The sequence below is a fragment of the Mus caroli genome, unplaced genomic scaffold, assembly GCF_978045245.1.
Source record: "Mus caroli unplaced genomic scaffold, Mus_caroli_1 scaffold_12, whole genome shotgun sequence".
In the NCBI taxonomy this organism is placed as follows: domain Eukaryota; kingdom Metazoa; phylum Chordata; class Mammalia; order Rodentia; family Muridae; genus Mus; species Mus caroli.
This window is the reverse complement of record NW_028227267.1, coordinates 52,548,022-52,560,971: the sequence shown is the minus strand read 5'-3', so window position 1 is coordinate 52,560,971 and position 12,950 is coordinate 52,548,022. Positions and strand designations below refer to the sequence as shown.

The 12,950-nt window shown below is 42.5% G+C and overlaps 1 protein-coding gene across 1 annotated transcript in view; it reads right to left on the bottom strand.

The window, feature by feature from the left end:
• The window catches only part of Rnf17 (ring finger protein 17), a 137,031-nt gene that overhangs the window by 7,623 nt on the left and 116,458 nt on the right, over positions 1–12,950 (bottom strand). The window contains exons 29-34 of the mRNA XM_021182183.2: positions 11,416–11,496; positions 9,455–9,580; positions 8,060–8,116; positions 5,026–5,142; positions 3,122–3,290; positions 901–1,036 (exon numbers count right to left, since the gene is read on the bottom strand). Coding sequence (XP_021037842.1) covers positions 901–1,036; positions 3,122–3,290; positions 5,026–5,142; positions 8,060–8,116; positions 9,455–9,580; positions 11,416–11,496 — 686 coding nt within the window. The remainder of the gene's footprint in view (positions 1–900; positions 1,037–3,121; positions 3,291–5,025; positions 5,143–8,059; positions 8,117–9,454; positions 9,581–11,415; positions 11,497–12,950) is intronic.

Genomic DNA, 12,950 nt, shown 5'->3' with positions numbered 1-12,950 from the left:
GAGCACAGGATCCCTAATGGAGGAACTAGAGAAAGTACCCAAGGAGCTAAAGGGGTCTGCCACCCTACAGAAGGAACAACAATATGAACTAGCCAGTACCCCCCAGAGCTTGGATCTCTAGTTGCATATGTAGGAGAGGATGGCCTAGTCAGCCATCAATGGGAGGAGAGACTCTTGGTCTTGGGAAAATTATATGCCCCAGTACAGGGGAATGCCAGGGCCAGGAAGTGGGAGTGGGTGGGTTGGGGAGCAGGGTGGGAGGGTATAGGGGATTTTTGGAGAGGAAACTAGGAAAGGGCATATGAAATGTAAATAAAATAAATATCTAATAAAAAAATGAGGTGGTGGTTGCTTAAACCATTAATCCCAGCACTTGGGTAGCAAGGCGGGCAGAGCTCTCTGAGTTCCAGGGCAGCTATAGAGAGTTCTGGGACAGCAGGGCAGTAACACAGAGAAACCCTGTCTTTAAACAAACAAATCAACCAACCAACTAACCAACCAACCAAAAATTAAAACCAAAACCAATCAAAAAAGCAAAAACAAACCAAAAATGAGGCAAAATTTTAGCAAGTAATAGCTCCAGTTGTACTCCCATCTCAGATAAAACAAAGAACCCTTATTTAGGACAGGAGATGGTTCCATGTGTAAAGTGTTTGTGGTGCAACCCACGAGGACCATCGTTTTGGATCCTAGTGGATCTGGGGCTTGCTGGCTGGCCAACCTAGCTGAAATGGAGATCAGGCTCAGTTAGAGACTGTCTCAGAAGCAAGGTGGGGAGGAACAGAAAGCATCAGTGTTGACCTGGGACCTCTGCCTAGGCACACACCCACACAAAAATAGGCACCACACACATAAATATGCTTTAAACAACACCTTATTCAACTTTTTCTTTCCCTTTACCTGTTTATTGTCAACTTCTCTGTGCAACCATAATCAACAAACAGTACCAGGACAGATAAAGGGTTAAATTCTTTAATGGAAACGATCTTTGCTCTGTACCACAAACCATCAGCATATTCTGCAAGGCAAGGCATCTCTAGAAAGGCAGAAAAGGGGAACAAATGATAGATTGTTACTGATGGTCTTCCAAAAATTTTAATACAAAAAGTACAAAGAAATGTATAACCACATGGTCACTGTACAGAACTGAATATTGTGGTGGCTTCTCCTTTTCTGCCTACACTTTATCAAGTTTTCTTATTAATGTCTAAGATTGTTTTGAAGAAAGTCACTTGCTTATCCTCAGAGTTCCTAGTTCTGCTTCCACACAGGTGACATCACATTGGCAAGGGCTGGAAATTGAGCTCGCTGGTAGGGTACTTGCTCAGCATGGGCAAAGCCCTGGGTCAGTACTAAGAACGAAAACAACCTTGGAGGCATAAAGTAGCTATGAAGTGAGCAATATGTTTAGACCCAGAAGTTACTTTATGCCAGGCTATGGTTTCCCTGGAGGGATGCATGAGGAAGGACCTCTTCCCTTCTGACTGTGAGTCTGTGTAAACACAACGCCCCTGAGGAGGTTTCTCTTAAACTCATCAGCTTGGTAACTATGAGACCTATGTGCACTACAGTGGTGCTGATGCCCCGGAGTGGCGCCTGCTCACAGTGCTTCTGTAAAGTGGCGAGGAGGAGGGGCTGTGGCTCCATGCTGGGAGGGAAGAGATGACCTCCAATAAGGGAGACCTGAGGGACAGACTTTAAATGTGATAGACAGTCTGAGGGGAGAACATTCCAAGCAAAAGAATCTGTAAGCAACCATCAGCCAAAAAATAAAAGGTATGGCCTATTAGAAGCTTATTAAACTAAACCAATTAAATCAGGCAAGAAGTTTGACTGACATATTTTCCCTTTGCTTAAACATACTCTGATACATAACAGACCAAGAGTAAAGATAGCTCTATGTAGGGCACGTGGGACCATGTCAGCAGACAGACTTAAGAACTGGCCAAGGCTGAGTGAGCTCAGACTGTAGGAGCAGAGCCACTCCCCACCTGTCTGTGTACCTGCTCTGGAACACATGTCCCAGATACTCCAGAGCACTCCACTAAAGACTATGGACACAAGTCATGAGGTATCTAGATAGCCCTAAACCTTCAGCCAATGAGCTTCCCTTCCTGGGTATACCTTCTGGCAAAAAGTATTTAGTCCTGGGTTCATCCCAAATAAAATGTATGCATTCACACCCACCATCAAATATACCAGTATGAACAAACAAGAATCATGTCAGAACACTGCCTGGAAAAGGCTTTCAACTAAAGAGCCAAGCCTATGACTCCTGAGGAAGGCTTTCTTCCCTCCAGCCCCGCTGGTACACTTGGCCCTCCCTCTTAATCAGATCTAATTCCCCTCATCTTGGGCTCACTTCCCCTTCTTGCCTGGTGTGTGGACTCCCTGAGGGTGAGCTTAAACTTCATACCCTGTTCCTGACTCCCCTCCTAACTCCTTCTCTTGACGATGCTCTGGTGATGCCTGGGTACCCAGAAAGAAGACCAGGAACCACATAGGACTCCTGTTTTGAACTTTCCCCTGCCTCCTCATAGCAGTGTGCCAGCAGTGTCCTGGCACCCTGGCAGAGGGGCAAAATGTCTTAAGTACTCTTGGCATTCAGGGACTGTCAATGGCGAGTGGGTACATTTTCCTCAGAAGAGAATCTCGGGTATTTAATAAGGGTGTGGAGAACATATTAGAAAGAAAACTAAGAATTTTAACCTATCCTGACAAACCATCATAGCTTGAACTTCTACCTCAAAAGTTGTCATTTTAGGTGACTCATAGTTAAAGTCATTACCACTGTAGTCTGAAAGTCAACTGTCTACAATCTGAGCTAGTGGTAAAGTCTAACACTTAAAACCAATCATCCATATGTGGACTGTACCCTCAATTTCTAACTCACCAGAGTCATGCGGAGCAGAACTGTCCCCACAGAAGTAGTAAGTTGCTTAACTCACTTGGGTCACCTTTCTAATCTAGAATATGTGTGTCTTTAGAATTTAGAGACTATATATGTGATGCTGAGAAGACATTCCAGTTAACATTATAGATAACCCATTGACCTCCCTGTTCTGTTGATGAAAGGCAAGTCTCACCCAGATCCTAGACACTCAGAACACAGCATACCTACCTGAGCTAAAATCCGTCAGGGGAGGAAACGTCTCCACGTTCTTGTTAAATCTCTGCAGCGCTTCTTCCAGGTTCTCTGACTCTGACTCCCAGCTGACTCCACTGTCATCCGTGTCACCATGATGGTTAAACTGAGTATAGCTTTCTCCAGAGTCCAGGCAAATATACACCTGCAAGGGAGTGGCAGGGAGAGAAGGGAGACCAACCTTGCAGATTCTGCCATTTCTGGAACGCATTTCCAGCCAGGGCCCAGTGGCCCTCCCTCCTGTTGCTTGGCCCTGTATAGTGCCCTCTATGTCCTGCCACACTGATCTTGTACCACTTTTTTTTTTTTTTTGAGTGACTGTGGTTGTGAAGACTGGTTGTAGAGATGGAACAGGAAGGCATTCTTGCAGCAGCCTCCTAAAAGGGTCCTAGAGCCAGCACTGAGCCTTCTGAGGCTCATGTAGTCATGTAGCTGACTCGGGCCCCAACTACCAATCATTTGCATCTACCCCCGAGTTCCAATTACAGGCATATTTCACCACGTCCGTCACTGTGACCCTTCAGAAGTGTGTTCTACAGTCCCCATCAGTACCTCGACTGTAACATCATGAGCTCTTGAGCTCAACTTAATCAAGCAACTATTTGGTTTTTGACCCTAATGTGAATTTTTACATTAAAAATTATTTTACACATATTATGGGGGAGGCACACAGGTATCTGAGCACATTTGAAGAAATCAGTTTTCTCCTTTCACCATGTGGGTTCTGAGGCTTGAACTCAGACTTTCAGGCTTGGTAGTCACCTTGCTAGCCCCTGTATGTATTGTTTTAAGCTGCTAAGTTTGGAGTAATTTGTCATAGAACAATAAATACAAAAATTATACAACTAACAGTAGTCATACAAAGGATGAGATTAGGCACCAAATTCTCCCCTTGCTTGGCTCACTGTAAAGGCCAGGACCACTGCAAGGACTACCAGTGCTCCTTGGCATTTTTAACTCTCCTTCTTGTCAGCCAGGAACATCAACTAAAGTTCCTTTACTGCATTTATGCAATCAATAGTTACTCATTGACCACTATATGTCAGGTATTCCCTAGGTTTCAAGAATATAATGGAGAAGAGACTAAACCCCATTTTCATGGACTTACCCTCTACAGAGGAAGGCAGTCAAATACCATGACTAGGACAATGTGGGAAAAGAGTTTGGTGCAGGGAGAGACACAGGAGTGGGATATTTAATATTCCACAGGGGAAAAGATCAACTTGAAAAGTATAAATTCTCTGGCAAGTAGGATATGCTCACTTGGGATACCCACTTGGGGCTGGACAAAGGCTCAGTGGCTAAGGACCCCGAGGACTGCTCTTCCAGAGGACTCAGGTTTAAATCCAACACCCATGTGCTGGCTTATAACAATCTGTAACTCCAATTACAGATGATCTGCAACAACCTCTTCTGACCTTTGAAGCAATACACTCATATATAAAAATAAATTAAAAATAAACATTTAAAATTGATCTCAGGTTGGAGAGATGCTCAGTGGCTTAGAACAGTTGTTGCTTTTGCAGAAGCCCTGAGTTCTATTCTCAGTACTCACAAAACAACAATGACTCAGAGCCATCTAACTCCCATTTCAGGGACCTGATGGACCTCTTCTGGTTTCCATAGGCACCAGAACTGCATGTGGTGCACATACATACATGGAGTCAGAAACCACGAATACATTTATATGTATAAAAATCTACACACTCCATATAAATATGCAAATAAGGAACACAACGCTGGCAAACCAGCTTCAGAAACACCAGTGTCCGGAAGTAAGACCTAACAGAACAGGCCAAGCGGAGGCCACCTAACCCCACTGCTGACACCCGCACTGCCCCTGAGCCTGAGCCTGAGGCCACAGCTGGCCTGGCACGCACTTCATCCGGTGAGACAATGTGCTTTACTTGCACGGCAAACATCTCCTCTGGTGGAGGCAGAAGGGAAGACAGATACGGTGGTAAAATGGGAGCCTCCATCTCAGGCAAAAGCAAGTCCTAAAACACCACAAAAAATTTAAATTTTAGAACAGCAATCATGAAAATTAACATAAAACTTAATTATGGTGTCAACTTATTCAACTACCACGAAACAAGCTCTTCTGTGTACCAAATACTGCTTGGTTGCTCGGTCTCTCTCTCTCTCTCTCTCTCTCTCTCTCTCTCTCTCTCTCTCTCTCTCTCTCTCTCTCTCTCCCCCCTCCTCTCCCTTTCCCTCCCCCTCCTCTCCCTCCCCCTTCCTCTCCCTCTCCTCTCCTTTCTCCTTTCTCTCCCTCTCCCTCTTCCCCTCCCTCTCTCTCTCACCTTCTTTTGAGACAATGCCACACTATGTAGCACAGGCTAGTCTGGAATTCACAGAGATCATTCTGTCTCTGCATCCCAAGTGCGAAAATAAAAGGCTTGTGTATCCATGTGGGGGCTGTGGGGGCTTATTCCACTGCATTTATTTACTTTGTAACAGGTAGTTACTACGTAAGAAAACTAAAATAACACATGAAATGCTCACAAGAGAGAAGTTAAAGTAAGAAGGTTCTTTCTTAAGTTCTATAAAGTATAAGGGAGAAACAAATGCATTACAGTTCCCAAGAGGATCATGGAGTTAGTAGTTAGAGCAAAGGGATACTCTTGGTGGAGGTGCAGGTTTTCTGCAAAGACCAGCAGTATCTTCCTCTTTAGGAATATAGTAATATAAATTAAAAAGTCATCATATTCAAGTTTGTAGGTTACTTTGTTACTATTTAATATTTCCAAGTGGGGTAAAATATCTAAACACAGGAAAGTTTTGTAAAAAGTAACACCCATTTTGTAATTTTACTTTTTACAAAGTAAGAAGCACTTCACGTTTTATAAACATAGACATCGTGCCGAGAAAGCATAACTCCTCCTAGGGGCATAGGTCAATGACAGTTTGCCTAGCATTTGTGAGGCACTAGGATCTGATCCCCATACCCTAAAAACCAAATGACAGAAAACCTCTTCCAGATCAAAGTGATGCAAAGGACAAAAAAGATAAATTGGATTTTATTAAATTTAAGAACTCTGAAAGAAATGGGTAGAGGAGAAAGGTCTGGAGCAATGGCTCAGTGGTTAAAGAACACTTGCTACTCTTGTAGAGGAACTGAGTTTAGTTCCCAGCACCCATATCAGGTGGCTCACAACTGCCTGAAACTGCTACAGCTTAAGGGATGTGATGTCCTCTTCTGGTCTCTGAAGACATCTACACTCTTGTTACAATCCCACATACAGATAGGTACTCACACACATAATTAAAATAATAAAAACCAATATAGTTCAATAAAGTGCAAGCTACAGACTTGGGCACTCAGCACTCAGGAGGTTGAGGCAGGAGGACTATAAATTTAAGGTCAGTTTAAGTTGCATGGTGACCTAGACTAGCTTGGGCTACTTTACAAGGACTTGTTTTACAAAGCACACCAAAAAATTTAAAAAGTAAAATGTCAACATGCAAAATAGAAGAAAAATATCTGCAAACTGTACATCTGAAAAGAAGTTGTATATAACATATATGAAAATTTCTACAACTACAATAAAAAAGATAATTGAACTAAAATAGTGAATTTGAATTTTTCTAAAAACAATTAAAGATATTAACCCTATGGGAAAACATCCAACATTACTAATCATAAGAAAAATAGATACCACATGAACACAACGATAAGCTACCAGACACGTACTCTAGGGCGGGAAGGAAGAGTCATCACCGGTGCTGAGGCTATGAAGAAAATGGAGCACCAGCACGCTCTGATTATAGGCAAAGCAGTGATGTCACTGTGCAGAACGGCCAGGCTCCTTCAAGTCTCAAACCCATTTATCATCACTGAGCACTTTTCCTCCCGAACACCCATGAGGAAGCTTACACAAAAGTGCCTACGGGAAGTAGTGCCCACCATCACTAAACAGTGGAAATAAGACACTGTCCATCAACAGACAAGTGAAAGAACAGAAGACACCGTGGAGCTTTTGCTTGATATTAAACACTGCTAAATATTACAAGTATAAACCCTGGCAACAGACTAAGAGGGCTGGTGAGATGGCTAAACTGATACAGGTGCTTGCCCACAAGCTTGATGACCTGAATTTAATCCCCAGGACACAGATAGGGAAGGACTTAACTGACTCCCTCAAGATGTCCTTTGACCTCCACATATGGGATATGGTATGTTATGGTATGTGCATACCTCCCTCCAATAAATAAACGTAATAAAAATAAGAATATTATTTTTAAAAGAAAGCAAGAGATAAGGGGAAATGAGGATGAAGGAGCACACACTGACTTGACTGAGCAGGAAGAGCCACAGACTGAGTGCTTACCAAACACTGAGGAAGGGGAGGATGGGAAGTGACTGTGGTTCCTTTCTAGTTAGACTGTTTTTGATTTAGTGGTGTTAGCTGCACAACTCAATAACTACTAAATCCAACGAATTACATATTTGAGGAAAATGAATTTATGGTATATAAATAGTAGGTCAATAAAGTAGATATGAAAAAGAAAATAATTCTAGATTTTCTTCTTTTATTCTTTTAATGAAAATCTGTGGCTAGGCATGGCAGCACACACCTTTAATAGCAGCACTTGGAAGGCAGAGGTAGGTAGATCTTTCTTTGTGAGTTTGAGGCTTGACTGGTCTACATAGCTTCAAAGTGTGACCCTGTCTCAATTTTTTTCTTAATTTACTTTCTAGTTATTATGTGTTGGTGAGCAGGTGCCAGAGGGTGGGTATGTATGGCAGTCAGAAGACAACTCGTGGGGGCCGGTTCTCTCCTTCTGTCATCTCATCTGGGTTCAGTTGTTGGCTTGGGCAGCAACTGCCCTTGTCAGCTAAGCCATCTGTGGCCGTGAATCAGATCCTTTCTACTGGTGAAAGGCTTTAAAAATATCTGAGTTGTAACTTACCTCAAATCTTATTTTCCAGTTTTCATCTTCATACTTTTTATTCTGACCTCTTGGTTTCTAAAATAATATAATATTTTTCATCATTAAAAAACTACTTTTACTTACTAACAAAATACTGCTTTAAGGCATTTCTGTACTTGACAAAAATTAGACTGCAGCAGTCACATTGGTACTCACCTAGCTTTTCAGAGTAACACAGGAATATCTACTATTTACAGATCCTGTTTATATTCCAATTCTAGGAATCTCTAAACGTTTCCTGAACATATTTCAGTGGTGATTTACTGCCCTCACTCCCAATTTCTAACAAAAGAGCACATGCAGAGAGAGCCTGAGCAGCCTTTATAAACACTGTGGAGTCAACAGTATTCATCACAGCTCTCTGCTGTGAGGAGACAGTCGCAGTGACGTTGATAGGCACAAAGTGATATCACAACTTCTCTGTGACAAGACATGGTTTTTGAGGTAGGGTCTCACTGTGTATACTCTGTAGCACTGGCTGGCCTGAACTTGATTTTTGACCCTGACATCCTCTTTCTAATGCCACTGGGACACTAGGTATACATGTTGTCCACAGATACATATGGAGGCAAGGCATTCATACACATGAAATGAAAATTAAACAATAAAGCATTTAAAAACAAAACTAAAATCCTATTTTATTTTTGGAGTCAGAGTCTCCTCATGCAGCACATGAGGCATGCAGGCAGTCTAAGGAAGCCCTGGATCTTCCAATAGCACTGTTTCCACCTGCAGATGCTGGAGTAACAGGCCCACTCCAGCATGCTCAGCTAAAATTTGAATGCTAGTTCTCAGTATCTTTTAGCACTCAAAACATTTTCAATTTTAGATTATAATATTTTGGGTTTTGGGTTTAGGGACTTATCTTGTAATATATGGCTTCTAGTTCAAGTTGAAAGACATTTTAAGTGGGGATAGAGCCATTTACTGGCATAAAATTTTATACAGATTTTATACAGTGTACACAGTGTTGTTCAAATTCAACAACCCTAGCTAGCATAATCTTTATATCTTACTAGGCAAAAGGCACAGAAACAGTAATAGAGTTTTAATGTAAATGAAATGCTTTTCAGGACATATAAAGCATGATAATTCTTTTTCAAAAAAAGAATTGAGAAATTCTCGTTTTAGACCCCCTGCCCCCCTTAGTAGATCAGGTCAGGTAGGTAAGTCACATTTAAGGACTGCAGAATGTGGTGGCACCTGCCTGCCATCCCAGAACCTGGAAGGATTGAAGGAGGAACAAGGATTAGGATTTTAAGGCCAACCTGAGCTACAGGAGACATATCAAAAGACTTGAGGTGTAAGACAGAGTGGGACATTTTAATTAGAATCAGTTAAAGTGTATATTATATAGGAAAACAGTTCACTTACTTCTTTAAATATCTCCTCGGTATGTTCAAAAATACAGTATTTATGATGGGCCATAAAATGAGAAAGTGACATCCCATCAAAATAGAGATGGACAGACAACTTCCCCCATGAATTGTTGGGCAATTCCTATTAAATCAATAATGAAGACTGTTAGTGCAAACACATTACTCAGTGCCTAAGATTTTATAGCCAGCAAATATGAAACTGGGTTTCTGACAACAGCACAGTCTCCCAGTTTGAGAGGTGATTCACTGCAAAGATCTTTCTTCCTGATACTTTGGCAGATTATGCAGCAGTAACTCTACTCTTTGACTTATGGAAAATATACTTGTGTATTGTGTATCTGTATCAGATTTCCTAGTTACTAAAACTACAGACGGATCATCTTTAGATGATACTAATTTATACTAAGAGCAGGTTAAGAGTGGATAAAATGAATTTTAACTAAAAATCTCCACACGTCAGGAGCCAGAAGACATCAACCTTCTCAAACGAGAGCTCGTGATGATGGCTTCAGCACTGACGGCAAAGCCCACTCACGATTACCAGGCCCTGGCATGTCTACAGCTGCCCACACTGACTCTCTCTGTGGTAATCTCTTCCCCATCCCCATTAGTTTCACCTTTCTCCAAATACACATCCTCACAGAGGAAGGGGAAACGGTTTTGGGCAGATCTGTCTGCTTCTTTTTTCTACTAACCAGCCATATGAGGCAGCCAGGAAGAAATACTAGAAAATATTTTGTGTCAGACCCTGTGTGCCTGTGTGGCAATGTAGGCTAGAGCCTCACAACCACATCTCTGCCACTCCTTCCAAACTCTGCCATTTTTACATGGGCCCTTGATACCTTCTCCCAGCAACAGCATGTCCTATGTTCCCACACCTTACAGTATTGACTGCAATGCCACCTAGTCACTGTGTTAGCATAGAACCCCTTTCTCAGCTGCATCTCTTAACACCAGAGTTCTCTGCTGCCAAGGCCTTATCTGCCTAATACACTGTAGAGGTCGCTGAGGCCACTCTGCCTTTATCTCTTGTCTGGTTTTCACCACGGATGTGGAGCCTCCACAGGCATGGTTTTTGATTGTTTTGTTCAGGCCTCAGTAGCATTTCTCAGTGTATTTAACACTGGAGGAGCATAGTTAGGCAAGGCATGGAGTCAAGTGGGTTAAGGAGCACTGTGCACACAGTCTGCAAAACAAGTGGTGGACTTACTGAAAACTATGTTGTAAAGAAAGCTACCTTGACTATGTAAAAAATTTGAATTTCCACCTTACAGTAGGAGACTTGAGGATTCTTGGAGTAGCTGGGTAAGAACTCTTACTGCTAACCTACCAGCTTCCTTATTTAGGTGGCTACTGTGGCTCTTGCATGCAGAAATATTTTCCCAACCATTTTCTTCTCTCCTGACACTAGGCTTCAACCAGTTGTGGACTAACCTTATTACCTCAGAGGGTCACTCTTGCATTCTACTCTAGAAACCTCTATCCTCTACCTGACTACTTCCTATGCTGCTTCCTTCTCAGGACTGTCTGTCACCTTCACTTCTGCTGGGCTTGTCTTCCCACCAGTCCCCTGCCTCATGCCGTTTTGCAGTACGGATGGCTTGCTTCACTAACTAGGGGAGGACTCTGAGGCTAGAACTGTCTGCATCATACACAGTGTGGTATGACAGCTGGCCCCACATCAACAATGTCATATTACCTGCATTTATGTAAGGAAACTATTAGTGAAAAATCTTTTAGTCATCCACTTTAATGCTTATGAAATGTCTCAGCAACTTGCTCAAAATTAGGCTTGCTCAAAACAAGCATAGGAACCAAAACAGCAATGTCTTATATGTTAACAAGTAACTTATATTCACATATGAATGACACATATAACATGGCCTGTCATAAAAACAGTCTTTAAATTACTTCCTGGCAAATAGTTTCACCAACTACACTTGAAAGACCACTTACCATAATGTGAATGTCCACCTCTCTCTTTGAAAGCAGCTCCTGAAGCAGCTCTATGGCATCTGGCTGCCAGGTATTCCCAACCTGTGGAGAATGAACACATGTATACTTCCATAATGTGTGACCAAGACAGAATAAATTAAGACACAAAGAAAGAGCCATAAGTAGGGATTGCCTGGTAGTAGAACTAAATGCACATGAGTACCATGGGCAGTCAACAGAAATTATCTTTAAGATGTCTACTTGGGGGCTAGAGAGATGGTTCAGCAGCTGGGAGTTCCTCCTCTTTTTTGGGGCGGGGGTTTCAAGACAGGGTTTCTCTGTATAGCCCTGGCTGTCCTGGAACTCACTTTGTAGACCAGGCTGGCCTCGAACTCAGAAATCCGCCTGCTTCTGCCTCCCAAGTGCGGGGATTAAAGGCGTGCGCCACCACGCCCTCCTCTTCTTTCAGATGACTGTAATCTGGTTCCCAGCATCCATGCTGCACAGCTTGCAGCTACCTGTAACTCTAGCTCCAGGACATGTGGCTCTCCTTCTGGACTGTGTGGATACCCACACTTGTGTACATACCCACACATGAACACGTATACATTAGAAAAACACAAGACATCTTTTTTTAAAAAATCCTGTTTGTCTGAGCTTCTCCCTATTGTATTCAACGTCTTATGCTTTCCAAGCATAAACTAGGGCAGGGGATGCAGCTTAGCCAGGAGAGTGCTTGCCTAGCATACACCAGACCCTGGGGTTGATCATCAGAATCACACTGACTAGGTATGGTGGCACATACCTATGACCTATCACCTGCGAAGTGGAAGCAGGAGAATCAGAATTCAAGGTCATCTACTACAGGAGGTGTTAGAGACCAGCCTGGGCTACAAAAGATCTTTTTGCAAAAATTACAAGACCACTCCCCCAAAAGACCCTCTAAAACAACCCCCTAAACTTTAAGATATGTTAAATTTAAAACTTTAAAATTTCTTAACATGTCAGAGCCAATAGGTGAGACAACAGCCATGTGATGAGTCCTTTGTAATTAGCTCATGGATCCCCAGGGATCCTTGGGATGGACACACTTCAGAGATATCTGGAACCACTATCACAAAGGACTCATTTCCAAACCACCCAGCTGAGCCATTCCTGATCCCAGAGCCCCAAAAACTACAACAGGAAAAGGAAAGGAATTTGCTGTCTGAGCTTTGTTATTGCTAATACTGGAGAATTAGGATCTGCCTGATCAGCAGAGCATGAACATATACTATGAGCCATTTACTCATAGGCTTTATACACTATAATATAAGTTTGTAGCCTTCCTCATTAAAGGCCTGGAGCTGTCTTTTACTAGTAGGTATTTTTAAATTTTGTATTGGGGGTTAGGGGTGGGGGATAAGAAAAAAACCTTAGTGGTTAAGAACACTTACTGTTATTCTAGAGAATCGTGTTGGTTCCCAGCACCCACATGGTGTCTAGCAAGCATCTCTAGCTCCACCTACATGACAGCTAAGGAGCATCTGTAAGGCCAGCTCAGGGTCTCCAGAGTC